This window comes from Desmodus rotundus, chromosome 1 (assembly GCF_022682495.2).
Source record: "Desmodus rotundus isolate HL8 chromosome 1, HLdesRot8A.1, whole genome shotgun sequence".
Lineage (NCBI taxonomy): Eukaryota > Metazoa > Chordata > Mammalia > Chiroptera > Phyllostomidae > Desmodus > Desmodus rotundus.
In genome coordinates, this window is record NC_071387.1 from 143,012,730 (window position 1) to 143,028,862 (window position 16,133).

Consider the following 16,133-nt stretch of genomic DNA (forward strand, 5'->3'; position numbering starts at 1 on the left):
GGGAAGGGAGGGAGAAAGAGACAGAGAAACATCGATCAATTGCCTCTTGTACATTCCCTGACTGGGAATGGAACCCACAATCCAGGCATGTGCACTGACCAGGAGTTGAGCCTGCAGCCTTTCAGTTTGCAGGACAATGCCCAACCAACAGAACAACGCTGGCCAGGGCTTCAAAAATCTTCTAATTAATTAATTAATTAATTAGTTAATTTAACTTTAAAAAAGACTATTTATTTATTTGCAGAGAGAGGGGAAGAGAGGGAGAGAAACATCAGTGTGGGGTGGCCTCTCACATGCTCCCTATTGGGGACCTGGCCCGCCACCCAGGCATGTGCCCTGACTGGTAATTGAACCAGCAACCCTTTGGTTCGCAGGCCAGCCACTCAATCCACTGAGTCACACCAGCCAGGGCTAATTAATTTATTTTATAAAAAGGTAATTAATATCAATACATTCACTTAGAACAAAGTTCCAATGTACAAAAGGGTACAAAATGAAAAATCTCCTACTCTCCTCTGACCCAGCCACTGTGGGTTCTTCTAGAAATACTTTTATGCACTTACAAGCGAAATGAATTTTTAATATTCTGTCTTCTTTTTACACAATACCAAGTTCTGTATCTTACTTTTTTCAATTAACAGTTCTTAATGGTAGTTCCAGATTAATACACAATATGGTTCCCTATTTTTTATTAGGGGTGAATGATATTTCACAGAATGAATATGCCATGATCAGGACTCCTACACATGGTTGTGAAGATTGGACACTGAACAAATTCACATAGACTATGATTTGAATAGCACACACTAGAATTATTCAGTTATAATCAAATACAGTAGCCTTGATTGTAAGTTATTATACTTAGTTCCTTTTACTGAATAGTTCTAAGTTTTCCTTTCTTGCTCCCTCCTTCCCCCCACCTTGTTCTCTCCTTTCTCCCTTCTTTCTTTCCTTCCTTCTTTTCTTTTTCTTCCTCCCTTCCTTCCTTCCTTCCTTCCTTTCTTTCTCTTTCTTTCCTTATTTCAAACACTACTGAAATGAATAGTGTTATAAATGTCATGTCTATAGTGAAATTGTCTGTGGGATACTATTCTCTTAATTTTTAAAGTATTTATAAGCTCTACTAATTTAACAATTAGACATAATCTTAATTTATCATGAAGTTGTTTAAAAATTTTTTAAATTGTACTTTATCTTTTTTATTTTTTTAAACATTTTTTTATTGTTGTTCAAGTACAGTTTTCTGCCTTTTTACCCCACCCCTCCCAACCCCCACCAATCCTCCCTCCCTCCCTCCCCTGTTTCCACCCTCCTTGTTATTGTCCACGTGCCCTTTATAATTGTTCCTGCAAACCCTTCACCCTTTCCCCCTATAATCCCCTCCCCTCTCCCCTCTGGTCACTTTCAGCCTGTTCTCAGTTTCAGTGTCTTTGGTTATATTTTGCTTGCTTCTTCGTTTTGTTGATTTTAAGTTCCTGTTAAAGGTGAGATCATATAATAAATTTGTTGTACTTTGAAGAGTGGTACCATATGTTAAGTTATGTTATACTCACCCTGACCTAGAATATTGCTGTATGTAAGTAAGCCCTTTGGATGGGCTAGAGTGATAGTCAGATACCTTCTAGATTCTGTTTTCATTTTTATTCTTCTAAGCTCCTTTTAAATTTCTGATAATGGGAAAATAGCTTAGATCAGAGCTAGATGTATTTAGAAGCAGAAGTGATATTTATCCCAAGTAACTGATTAAAATGAACTACAATTTCAGATGTATTTTAAAAAAAGTTAACTCTTTCACCTTTCTTCTGCCTCAAATAATGTTCCATATTTGTTCATTGAAAACATCGGATGATACAGAGTGTGTATTCATTGAGATTCAGTTGAGCTGTACTTAAATAACAGAAAAATTTTCATGGTATATTTTTGTGCCCCATAAAAATACAGTTACATCAAAGTAAAATATTCAGAGTTACTACATACAAAGTGAAAAAAACGGGGGTTATCATACCCTAAGTGAATAAGTCAATTATTTTACATTGACTTATTTATGTTAAGGACCATTTAGTGTCCTGGTTGCTACTTCAGAAACTTCATGATGAAGTGCAGTTTTCCACTACCTTTTCCCCCCTTCTACTTATTCACTAGATCACAAAACTAGACAGTTTTCAGTTGGAGAAAAATTATAATTTGTTCTCTATTTGCAAAACCCACATTTTTACCGTGTTTTCAGATGATATCACTGAGGTTAGAGAGATAAACCTCTTCTCATTTTTCAGTGTAGCTTAGAGAATCTCAGCTGAATAACCAAGAAATTGACTTCTGGTATGGATGAGCCAGAGCTAAACACGGAAGGTGTGTTTTTTCATTTCTTTTAACTGGCCCTGGAAGATTCACTGCCTGAAATTCTGGGAGGCTGTAGAACAATAAATTCTATCATAGTTTTCAGAATTTATAGCAAACAAGCAGAATACTCGGGGAAGCTCCTGATAACTGACCTTTAGATGATCATGTTAAGCTGTAGTGATTTAAAAAAAACAACATAGTGAAATATAACTTACATGCTGAAAAATTTGCCTGTTCACATTGTACAATTTAATGCCTTTTAGCCAGTTCACAGAGTTGTGCAACCATCATCAGAATCAATTTTAGAACAATTTCATCACCCCCTAATGAAATCCAGTACTAATTTGCAGTTATTCCTCATTTCTTCCCAAATTTGTGAGTCTTAGGCAACCTCTAATTTACTTTCTGTCTCTATAAACTTTGGACATTTCATGTCACAGAGTATGTCAGCCTTTTGATTCTGACTTCTTTCGCTTAGCATAATATTTACAAGATTTATCTATGTTGTAGCTTGTATCAATACTTCATTTCTAAAGAATTCACTCAACTCCACTCCAGGAAGACAAACAACCCAATTAAAAAATGGGCAAAGGACTTGAACAGACACTTCTCCAAGGAAGACATACAGAGGGCCCAGAGGCATATGAAAGGATGCTCAGCATCACTAGCCATCAGAGAGATGCAAATTAAAACCACAATGAGATACCACTTCTCACCAGTGAGAATGGCCATCATTAACAAATCAACAGACAAGTGCTGGAGAGGTTGGGGAGAAAAGGGAACCCTAGTACACTGTTGGTGGGAATGCAGACTGGTGCAGCCACTATGGAAAACAGTATGGAATTTCCTCAGAAAACTGAAAATGGAACTGCCTTTTGACCAGGCAATTCCACTGCTGGGATTATACCCTAAAAATTCTGAAACACCAATTCAAAAGAACCTGTGCACCCAAATGTTCATAGCAGTACGATTTACAATAGCCAAGTGCTGGAAACAGCCTAAGTGCCTGTTAGTAAATGAGTGGATCAAAAAACTATGGTACATTTACACAATGGGATTCTATGCAGCAGAAAGAAAGAAGGAACTCCTACCCTTCATGACAGTATGGATGGAACTGGAGAGCATTATGCTAAGTGAAATAAACCAGGTGGTGAAAGACAAATACCATATGCTCGCACCTATAAGTGGAACTGAATCCACAAAACAAATTAGAAAAATACAACCAGAGACATTGAAATAAAGAATAAGCTGACAGTAACCAGAGAGGAGAGGAGAGAGGGATAATAGGGGATAATAAGGGAAAGGTCATCAAGGAACAGGTATAATAGACACATGGACAAAGCCAAAGAGGGTAGATTTGAGGCTGGGAGGCAGGAATGGGTGTGGCAGTGGGGGACATGGTGGGATGAAAACGAAGACAAAGGTACTTGAACAATAATAAAAAAAACCCCTGCATTTCTTTTCATGGCCAAATAATATTTCATTTGTATGGATATTATAGATTATCTATTCATCAGTTGATAGACATTTAGATTATTTCTACTTTGTGGTTATTATGAATAAATCTACTTAAACATCATATATAAGTTTTGTGTGGATATGTTTTCATTTCTGCTGGGTATATACTGAACAGTGGAATTTCTGGGTTATATAATAATTCTAGGTTTAACTTTTGAGGAACTGCCCATTTTGCATTTCCATCAGCAGTACATGAGGGTTCTAATTTCTTTAGTGTCCAACACTTGACATTATCCATCGTTTTGACTATAGACATCCTAGTGGTGTGAAGTGCTATCTCACAGTGATTTTGATTTGTATTCTTCTAATGGTTACTGATATTGAACATCTTTTCATGTGTATGTTGCATATTAAATCATTTTGGAGAAATCTCTATTCATATCTTTTGCCCATTTTATTTGGTTTGTTTTTTTGTTACTGAGTTGTAAGAATTCTTTACATATTCAAGATAGATGTCCCTTGTTAGATTTGCAAATATTTTCTCCCTTTCTGTTCGTTTTCTTTACACTTTCTTAATGGTGATGGCTTTTGAAGTACAGAAATTTTTAATTTTGATGAAGTCCAATTAATGTATTTTTGTTTTCTTACTTATGCTTTTGGTGTTGTATCTAAGAAACCATTACCTGAGCCAAGTCCATGAAGATTTACTTTGTTATTGTTCTAAAATTTCACAGGTTTATCTTTGATATTTAGATCTATAATGTTAATTTTTTGTGTATGTTCTAAGGAAGGTGTTGTGCTTCATTCTCTTGTATGTTCAAATCCAGTTGTCCCAGCAGCATCATAAGTTGAAAATACTTTTTCCCCTTTGAATAGACTTTGCACCTTTAAAGAAAATAATTTGTAAACATGAGGATTTATATCTGAGCCCTGTATTCTGTTTCATTGTGTGTGTGTCTGTCCATGTGTCAGTACCACATTGCCTGGAACACTGTAGCTTTTCAGTAAATCTTGAAATCAGAAATTGTGATTCACAGAGTTGTGCAACCATCAACTTTGTTCTTCTTTTTCAAGATTTTTTTTTTTTTTTGGCTCTTCTGTTTCCCTTGAATTTCTAAGTAAATTTTTGATTTAGTTTGTCAATTTCTGCAAAAAAAAAAAGCTAGCTTAGATGTTAATATGTATTGAGTTAAATCTGTAGATCAAATATTGCTTTCTTAACAATGTTAAGTCTTTAAATCCATGAATATGAATCTTTGCATATATTTAGGTCTCCTTTAATTTATTTCAACAATGTTTTGTCATTTTAAGAACACAAGTTTTACATTTGTTTTGTAAAATTTATTCTTAAATATTTTAGTCTTTTTGTTGCAGTTGTAAATAAAATTGTTTTCTTTAAATTTTTTTAGATTGATTATTGCTAGTGTATAGAAATATTGTACAATTGATCTTTGTATAATGATCTCATAGCCTGTAATCTTATTGATTTACTTATTCTAGTAAAAGTTCCAATATTTTTATTGCATTCCTTAGGATTTTCTGTCTACAATGTCATGTTATCTGCAAATACAGTTTTTTTTCTTCTTTCCAATTTTAATGGAAATTATTTCATTTATTTCATTATACTGGCTAGGAACTCCAGTACAGTATTGAATAAAAGTAGTGAGAGTGGACATCCTCATCTTTTTCCTGATCTTTTGTATGAAGCCTTCTGTTGTAATGATTTTATGTTATTTTATTTTTACCTTAAAATGAGCCATGACTTTGTTATGAGGATTAATTTGCTTTTGATTTCAGAACTTTTTCTTCTGTTTACACATGCAGATATGTGCTGATTAGAAGGCTTACTGGCGCAGTGTGGAGAATAAGACAGTGCCTTACAAACATGGGGTTTGGGAGTGACCTGAAGAATTCACACGAAGCTGTGTTAAAATTGCAAGACTGGGAATTACGGTTACTGGAAACAGTGAAGAAATTTATGGCCCTGAGGATAAAAAGTGATAAAGAATATGCATCTACTTTACAGAACCTTTGTAATCAAGTTGATAAGGAAAGTACTATCCAAGTGAATTATGTCAGCAATGTATCCAAGGTAAGAGGACTAATTTCATCATTTTTGCATATAGCGTCATAATCGTGTTAAGGCATATAGTTCATATGAGATATGTTATAAACCCCAGAATACATTATGGCTATTATTAGTGTTGCCGTAAGTAGTTGCTTATCTCTTGAATAATTTAAATAATAAGAACATACATCTTTATGTTTACCCACTGAGTTACAGTTTATAGTACTCTTATTTCTTTATGTATATCTAGGTTTCCATCTGGTATTGTTTTTCGTCTGTTTGAAGGACTTTAACATTTTTTATAGTAGAAGTCTGTTGATAATTCACTTTTTCAGGTTTTGTAAGTGTGAAAATGTCTATGTTGTCTTTGTTTTTGAAAAATATTTTTACCGTTTAAGGAATTCTAGTTTGCACCTTTTTCTTCCAATACTTCCAAGATGTTGCTATATTAATTTCTTGCATTGTTTCTGATGGAATATTTGCCTAATGTACCCACCAGCTGTGCTTAAGATTTTCTTTATCATTGATTTTAAGCAATTTGTTACACATCTTTGTGTAGTTTTCATCATGTTTCCTCTGCTAGGGGTTTCTTAACCTTCCTATATCTGTGGGTTTACAGTTTTCATCAACTTTGGAAAGATATCAGCCATTATTAAATTTTTTTTTAGTCCTCCCTTTTCCTCTTCTACCCTTTAGGGAACCTGATTACATACATATGTGTCCATTTGAAGTTATCCCACAGTTTTACTATACTCTATTTATTTTTCTGTCTTTTAGTGTTTTATTGTAGTTAGTTTCTCTTGTTATGCCTTCCATTTCTCTACTCTTATTTTCATGCAATGTCAAATCTGTAGTTAATGACTTTCGTTTATTTTCATCTCAGACATTTTTCATTTCTGGTGCCCTTTAATAACCCTGTCAATGAGATGAACTCTGTCTCCCTGACTGCTCCTCTGCCAGCAATGTCATTTCCTCCCTCCTTCCTCCTCCTCTGGCAACCTCCCTTCATGTATCATCAATATTTAAATGTAAATATGCCTATGAGTGCCATTAAAAAAAACTTCTTATACCTGCCAAAATCCAGGTCTTTCTTTTATCCCACACCTGTACTTTAGGGTAAAGGAATTGGAGAGAAGGAAACAGGAACAGAGTAGTTGAGCCATTTCCATGTTGAAAATGAGCAAGTCTTAAATAAATGAATTATCTGTAATAGTTCAATTAGAATATTTTTATAACTTTCATGTCTCTACTTAATATGCTTATTCTTTAGATTCTTGAGCATGTGGAATACAGTCATAGAAACTGCTTTCTTGTTCCTGTCTTCTATCATCTGTGTTATTTCTTGATCAGTTTGATTGACTGATTTTTCTCCTCATTTTGGATTGTATTTTTCTGCATGGTAATCTTTGATTTGATACCAGGTATTGTGAATTTTACCTTTTTAGGTACTGAATAGTTTTGTATTTTTAAAAGTTCTTGATTTCTGCTTTGGGATATGGTTAAGTTACTTGGAGACAGTTTGATCTGTTTGGCTCTTGCCTTTCCATTTGTTAGGTAGCACTAGAGTTATGTATAATATAGGGCGAATTTATCTCCTCTAGTGAGTCCAGATTATTCTCAGTGCTCATAGGATGTTCTCATAATTATGAAATTTTATACTCTGGCTGTTGGGTCCTGGCATGATTCTGTGGCTCTGTTTGAGCTCCAGACAGTGTTCCCTGTAATTACTATGGGCAAGTTATTTCCTTGGTACAGTTTCCTCACACCCTTGAGCTGATCAGTACTTAGCTGAACAATCAAGGGGGAGCCTTTTGCAATTCTCCTGAGTTGTTTTTATTTGTGCAGCTCTCTCCTCTCTAGTACTCAGTTAATTCATTTATAGTCTCTCAGGGTTCAGTGTCCTTCATTGCCTGGTGTCCAGTGGCTTGAATACTGTGTATTAAATATACTTTGTTCAGTTTTAGTTGTTTTAGGCAGGAGGTTAAAGCTGTTCCTGTTTATCTTGACTGGAAGCAGAAGTCTTGCAACTAGTGAATTTTATGTCTTTATTTAACAAAATTAAAATGCATAGTAGTTTTAAGAATATAACAAAGATTCCCCTGTGCCCTCTAGTCATTTGTTAGCATTTTGACATATTTGCTCTATGGCTTCCTTTTTCAATATAATTATGTGTGTGTATATGTGAGTATATAGATTTGAATGCTTTGCAAGTTGGTTGAAGCATTTTGTTACTTTATTTTAAAATATTGAAGCGTGTATTTTCTAAGAACATATCCATAATACAATGTCAACTTTTGTCAATTGTCCCAATAATGTCCCCTTTTGGCATTTTTTAAAATCCTGATTCAAGATCTAATGTAGAGTCACTCATTTCATTTAGTTATATCTCTTCAGTTCCTTTAATTTGGAAGATGAGTGTGAGAAATCAAAGCACGTATCTGTGCTTTGGTAATTTTTTTTTTCACTTCAAGTCATTCTGAAGTATGTTCATCAGTCTTTAATCCTGAGGGTGTGGTTTTTTATGTGGTTTTATTTCCCCTTTCTGTTGTTTGTGTTGCTTTTGGAGGAAATATTGGGAGATAGAGGCCTAGGTAGCTATGTTGCTTTCAGTTACCTGGACCGTTTCCCAGTGATTTGAATGTTTCTTTACTTCTTTATTCCTTGCAGAATAAGATATTCCAGTCTCATCTTGAATATTCTCTTTTCTAGTACTGGAATTTTTCTCTAGGAATCCTGGTTTCTTTTGGTGGAGACAATATTTAGATACTTAACCAATTTACTATGTATGGGATTTTATATCTTACAGTATTGCACAAACATATATAATGCTACAATGAATAACTGTCACAGATGTATTTTTATATTTTAGTATCTTCAGGGTATATTTCTGGAAATGGGATTTGTAGGTCAAAGTGTAAATGTATATGTAGTTTTGTTAAATGTTGCCAATATAAATGTAAATTTTAAAAATAGATCTTGTACAATTTTGTACACACACTAGAAATATATGAGAGTACCAGTTTCTTCTTAATCTTGGCCTAAGAGTGTCTTGTTAACCTGTGAATTTTTGTTAAACTGGTAGGTAAAATGGTATCTAGAGTAGCTTTACTTTATATTTTTCTAATTATGAGTGAAATTAAATATCTTTTAATATGTTTAATAGCTTTTTTATTTAGAGAACTAGTTTTATTCTGTGCTAAATGTGAATTTTACTTTGTGTTTTCTTATTCATCTAAAATCACAGCTGTCAGAAATAAAATTAATCCAAATAGGAAAGGAAGAAGTAAAATTGCCTATTTGCAAATGATATGCTTATGTAGAAAACCCTAAAGACTTTACCAAAAAACTTTTAGAATAAACAAATACAGTAAAGTAGCAGGATGCAAAATTAACATACAAAAATCAGTGTGTTTCTATACACTAACAACAAACCATCTGAAAAAGAAATAAAGACAATTCTATTTATAATAGCACCAGAAAAAATAAAATACTTAAGAATAAATTTAACCATGGAGGGAAATATCTGTATACTGAAGACAATAAGACATTGATGAAAGAAATTGAAGAAGACACAAGTAAGTGGAAAAACATTCATGTTCATGGATCAAAAGAATATTTAAAAAATGTCCAACTACCTAAAGCCATCTATAGATTCATTTCAATCTCTATCAAAATTCCAATTGCATTATTCACAGAAATAGGAAAAAAAATTCTATTATTCATGGGGAACAAAAAAGACCTGGAATAGCTAGTAATCCTGAGGAAGAAAAACAAAGCCAGAGGCATCACAATTCCTGATTTTAAACTGTATTATAAAGCAATAATAATCAAAACAGTATGATACTGGCATAAAAACATAGACCAAAGGAATGTAATTGAGAGCCCAGAAATGAATCCATGCATATATGGTCAACTGAAATTTGACAAGGGAGCCAAGAATAGTTGCTTGAATAAATGGTGTTGGAAAAATGATATTCACATGTTAAGTAATGAAATTGGGCCCTATCTTAAACCACTCACAAATATCAACTTGAAATGGATTAAAAATTTAAATCTTATCCCTGAAACTGTAAAACTAGTAGAAGGAAACATAGGGAAAAAAACTCCTTTACATTAGTCTTAGCAATGATTTTTGGGATATGACACAAAAAACACAAGCAACAAAAACAAAAATAAGCACAAAGGCAAAAAATGAAAAGCTTCTGCACAGCCAGAGAAACAGCAAAGTGGAAAAGCAACCTATGGAATGGGAGAAAATATTTGCAGACCATCTATCTGATAAGTGGTTAATATCCATACAATTCAATATCAAAAGACCAAATAATCCATTTAAAAGTTGGGTAGAGGATCTGAATAGACCTTTTTCAAAAAAAGACTTATAAATGGCCAACAGGTACATGAAAAGATGCTGAATATCACTCATCATCAAGGAAATGCAAGTCAAAACCACAGTGAGTTACCACTTCATACATGTTAGACTGGCTATTATCAAAAAGACAAGAGACAGTTGTCAAGGCTGTGAGAAGAGGGAACCCTTGTATACTGTTGCTGGGAATGTAAATTGCTATAGGTACTTTGGGAAACAATATGGAGGTTCCTAAAAATATTAAAAATAGAACTACTTATGTGATCCAGCAATTCCACTTCTGTGTATATATATGTGAAGGAAATGAAGTTATATCTTGAAGAAATATCTATTTCTTTATTCATTGCAGCATTATTTATAATAGCCAAAAAATGGAAACAAGCTAAGTGTCCATAAATGGATGAAGAAAATATTTTACTTACACACATTGATAAAAGGTCTGTCCAGAAAGTATCCAGCCATGTACTATTGAAAAATAGAGACATTTATTGAAGAAGATACAAGATTCAAGAAACATTGTACATAGGACACTGATGCCTCAGTCCCCTTCAAAGTTTTGACCTTGAGGAAATCTTGTTCATTGGTAGCAGTTTGAATCAAGTCATTAGCACTTCAGCATGATATTCCTTCTGCTCTGGTAACAGAAGCCATGGAACAAATTTTGCCATGACATGTTTCATGCCAAGATCCTGTGTCAAAATCTCAGACACAGTAGTTTTTTGGAATCCCCAGATCAACGTCTAGTTCTTGCACTGTCAGTCGCCAGTCTTTGTTGATTGCAACCTGTACACATTCAACATTCTCAGGTGTTCTTGTTGCAGGCCTTCCAGTCTGTGGATCACTTTCAACAGATTTTTGACCATCTTTGAAGCACTTGTGCTATGCTTTTGTTTGTATTGCACTCATTGCTTCATCCCTGAAAGCCTTCCAAATCATCCGAATAGTTCCTGCAGAGGAATGTTCAAGCTTAATGTAAAATTTGATGTAGATTCATTGCTCTACATGCTCAGTCATTGGCCACACAGTACACATGCTCAACTCAATGGGATCTACCATCCCCACTGACTAGTACAGTGAAGTCATCACTGTTCACACATGTGCATTCCAGTCCACTCCTTGGATGCCAGGTTACATCGATGTCATACAAACTGTCCTTGTAGTCCTTGTCATATTAACAATGGCTAGAGTTTTTCTGGACAGACCTAGTCATATATAGAATGAAGTATTTTTCATCCATAAAAATATTAAAAACTTGCCATTTGTAACAACATGGATGGACATTGAGGGCATTGTGCCAAGTGAAATAAGTCAGAAAGGGAAAAACAAATACCGTATGTTTCTACTTGTACATGGAATCTAAAAGAGCCAAACACGGAAATAGAGAGTAGAATGGTGGTTACCAGGAGCTGGGTTTGGGAGAAGTGGGGAAATGATGTTCATAAAGTATAGACATGCAGCTATAAAGTGAATAAGTTCTGGGGATTGAATTCACAGAATGGTGACTATAATTAACAATAGCAGTGCATACTTGCTTAGGCAAACTAGAAAATGTGGAAAGACAGGCTCTTCTGAATGGGAGTACCCCAGGTTTCCTTTGCTCTTGTAATTCAGTCTTTGAAAATCACAGTTTTAGGGAAATTTAATAATGACTTGTCTTCTGGATTTCCATATCTGATCAGAATCCAGATATTTCAAAACATTCTTCTTATGTAATAAGCAAACTCTGAATAAACCCTTTTTGTTTCAGAGAACCATTTATTTTGAGTTTTTGTGTAATACAGAAACTATGCTTTCTTCTGGAATTTTTATGTTGTATTTTTAAAATATTTAAGAAAGAAGAAAGAAAGCAAGTGGTTGGAAGATAAGTCTGCAGAGGAAAGCTATTTATGACAACTGTTATTTAGATATTTTTCAAGCTTGAGTCATCTTGTTGATTATTTTCAGTGCTTTACTGTAATTATAGCTCCAGTAGTAGTTTGTTCTTTGATTCAGTGTCCCAGAATAAATACTTTTTGGTATAATGAACTCAGAACACTTAAACTACTACCTGTTTATGGAATATGGATTTATATCACCATACATCTGTTATGTAAACGGTGGAGAACATGATAAACCTTTATAAGAGATACACATTTTTTTCCTATATGTAGTTTTCTTTAAAAACTGAGTACAGTGTCTCTTTCAATTATGTATTCATGCTAGTATAACTGATGCTTTTAAACCTGTATTGGTTTCCTAAAGTAAACTAGGCATTTTGGAAGTTATGCTAATTATTGTAGAAACCTGCAGTGCTATTGTATTGTCCAGAAAGTTTGTTTTTTTCTGTAAGGCGGCTCTGGTAGCACTTAGTTATCTTTAACTTCATTTGAAACAATTGTATTAGATTGTATTGTGACAGCTGTGATATCGGTGTGTATTAAAAAAACTGATGAAAATAGGTGAAATTTTATGTAACCATTTCATTTATTTTTAACTATATTTTATTGATTATGCTATTACTGTTGTCCCAATTTTTTCCCTGTTTGTCCCCCTACACCCAACACCCACACTCCATTAGGCAATCCCCATACTGTTGTTCATGTCCTTGGGTTATAAGTATAATTTCTTTGGCTACTCCATTTCCAATACTGTATTTTACATCCCCATGGCTATTCTGTAACTACCTAGTTGTACTTCTTAATCCCCTCCCCTCTTCACTCATTCCACTGCAACCCATCCCATCTGATAACCATCAAAATGCTCTCTGTATCTGTGATTGTCTCTGTTCTTGTTTGCTTAGTTTGTTTTTTAGATAGTTGATAGATATGTATTTATCGCCATTTTATTGCTCATAGTTTGGATCTTCTTCTTTTTCTTAAATAAGTACTTTTAACATTTCATGTAATAATCCAAGAAAGATGGCATTGGCAGTGTGGGAGAGGGACTCAGCACAGCAACTCTGGCAGCTTTTTCTTCAGCTTTGTCCCTGGAGTCACACACCTCAGTCTCTCCTCACATGACTTTAATTTGCTCTACTCTCCTTCTGTCCGCTTATATCCACGGTGAATGTTTGCAATAGAAATTTTGTGTACTGGCCCTGAAGAAGTTGCCTGTGTCTCCAGCAGATTCCTGTCTCTCCTTGGTGAACTTCTGCTGATTTTCACAGCAGGATGTTATGTGGGCACCTCTTCCTAGCTCTGGTGCTTTGGGCTGTGGTGTCTGGTGTTGGTTTGAGACCCTTCACCATTCAGGGTGAACCTTTGCAGCTGAGATATCCCTCCAGGATCTCAGCTGCCACCTGTGGGAGGGAGGCCAGCCTTTTTTCCATCTCCACCCTTCCTACCAGTCTCGATGTCACTTTTTCTATAAACCCTTTGTTATGAGAGAAGATTGCTCTATATTTTAGTTGTAACTCTAGTTTGGTGGAGGTGAGTGTAACTTCTACCTACTCCACCACCATCTTAGATCTCTTTGCATTTGTCTATTCAAATTAATGTTTTGGATTTCTTTGAATATATACCCAGAATTGGAATTGTTGTGTCATAAGATAGTTCTATTTTTAATTTTGTGAGGAAAATCCATACTGCTTTCTGTAATGGCTGCACCAGTCTGTATTCCCACCAACAGTGCACAAGGGTTTCCTTTTCTCTGCATCCCACCATCACTTGTTGTTTGCTGACTTATTGGTGATAGCCATTCTGACAAGTATGAGGTGATAATCTCATTGTATTTTAATTTTCATTTCTCTAATGATTAGTGACATTGAGCATCTTTTCATACGTCTATTGGCCATCTGCATGTCTTCTTTGGAGAAGGGCCTATTCAAATCCCCTGGCCATGTTTTAATTGGATTGTTTGTTATTGGTGTTGAATTGTATGAGTTCTTTATAAATTTTGAATATTATTGGGTATTTCATTGGTGAATATCTTCTCCCGTTCAGTATGTTGCCTTTCATTTTGTTGATGGTTTCCTTTGCTGTGCAAAACCTTTTTAGTTTAATGTAGTCCCATTTGTTTATTTTTCTTTTGTTTTCCTTGCTTGAGGATATATCAGGGAAAAATATTACTAAGAGAAATGTCTGAGAGTTTATTGCCTATGGTTCTAGAAGGATTTCGTTTTTAAAAAATTTTTTAAATTGAATTGTTGTTTAAGTACAGTTATCTCCATTTTAACCCCATCAGCAAATGAATGGATCAAAAAATTTGGTACATTTACACAATGGAATACTACACAGCAGAAAGAAAGAAAGAGCTCCTACCCTTTGTGACTGCATGGATAGAACTGGAGAGCATTATACGAGAAGGACTTTTTTACTTAGATGTTACTCATGCTACCTACGTAGGTAGCCTAAAAGGAATAGATAGCTTTTCTGTATGACTCTTACTTTCTAATTTAATGAGTAGTGCTAAATACAGATTAATTAAAGATTACTGTGTAATGTTTAACCAGTATGTAAGTACTCTCATCAATTTAGCTTAGTTATTCTCAAAATAATATTTAATACGAGGGTCCTTAGGTTCCCACACTACCGTATCCCTCAAATGTCTTATGTTCTATCAGGTCTAGCACAGTAAGAGGTAGATTTGAGCTGAATTTGAGCTTTTCTATTTATTAGCTGTGTGTCCTTGGACAGATCATTTAATCTTTCTGACACCATCTATAAGATGATGATATTTGCCTGAGAGTGTTGAGTAGATAAGAGAACGCCTATGAGTGCACAGAAAGTTGATAATATTAAAAAGGTGGAGCAAAAGGTCATCTAGACAATCAGGATTAGCCTTAATAGGGGTGGAGTTGGGGAGAAGTAATGGAGAATATTAACACCTCTTTTTAGTTCTGTGTTACACAGGATGTAAGAGAAGAAAACAGTATTTATTTGATAGAGTTTCAGAGAAAGGATGTGTCCCAAGTATACAGTCTGTTCATATTCTGAGAACAAATGCAGAGTTTTACTGTCCACCACCCCACCCAGAAGTTTGAGGGGTTTTAGAAAAGATTAGATAGGGCAGTAGCTGGAAGTGTTCCTTGGGTTGGGGGAGGAAAGGAAGAGCTTTGTTTTTTAAAGCAATGTTGAGCTGAAAGAGCCAATCAAGAAGATTTGGAGAATTAGGACATAAGGGAATAATAGACAGAAAAACTTCTCTAGGACATAGATGGATGGGAATGGGATGCAAAAGGGTAAAGAACAGGAATCTGAAAGTAAGTAAGGAAGTATCTCCAGGATTCTAACTGCAAATTTACTGTTTTCTTTAAAATTTCCAAATAGGCCAGCCTGGTATTAACAAAGATCTACTAGAGCTGGATCAACAAAGGAGTCTTCTGCGGACATGAACTATAACATTCAAGGAGTTTATGGGGATGACAATCAAGAGGGAAGTAGCTAAGTAGAGAAAAATCATAGGGTGTTGGAGCTGGAAAAGAGTCTGTAGGTCTTTAATTCAACTCTGAACTTTTGGTAGGAGAAACTGCTGAGGTTACGTTATTTACTTCTGATGGGCAGTGATGACTCTGGCCAGGTATCTTTCTGGATATTGTTCTTCCTTAGAAGAACAAGAAGTATGTCCTTAAAGTCCAAGAAGAACCAAACAATTGAGCACTGATTCTAGGAAGTTGATAGAAAAAGTATTGGGGAAGAAAAGGTAATGTAGTATTTTTCCTGGCTTGATCTGTGTTTAGACATTTAGACCTACCCATTTTAATAGTAATAGTAATATTCTTGTAGTCATGTGGTTTTCAGAAATGACTCACTTCTGAGATTGGGCAATGACTAAGCTAATGCAGCTCAGCAAATTTGATGCCAGTCGTTAGAACTCAACTATTGATTTCGGTTATGTTAATTCTATTTTATTTTAAAAACATTTGTTCAATAATTTTTTCATCTATATAGTATTTCTTTCAGGATTGATTTTGGTTATTATGAT

General features: G+C 34.7%; 1 protein-coding gene across 3 annotated transcripts in view; it reads left to right on the forward strand.

Annotated features, from left to right (window-relative positions):
* The window catches only part of FER (FER tyrosine kinase), a 406,586-nt gene that overhangs the window by 49,481 nt on the left and 340,972 nt on the right, over positions 1–16,133 (forward strand). For all 3 annotated transcript variants that reach the window (XR_008425138.2, XM_045197637.2, XM_045197636.3), the window contains exon 4: positions 5,623–5,890. Coding sequence is in view for 2 of the 3 variants with exons in the window: in XM_045197637.2 (XP_045053572.1) it covers positions 5,684–5,890 (207 nt within the window). In the remaining variant the exon portion in view is untranslated. The remainder of the gene's footprint in view (positions 1–5,622; positions 5,891–16,133) is intronic.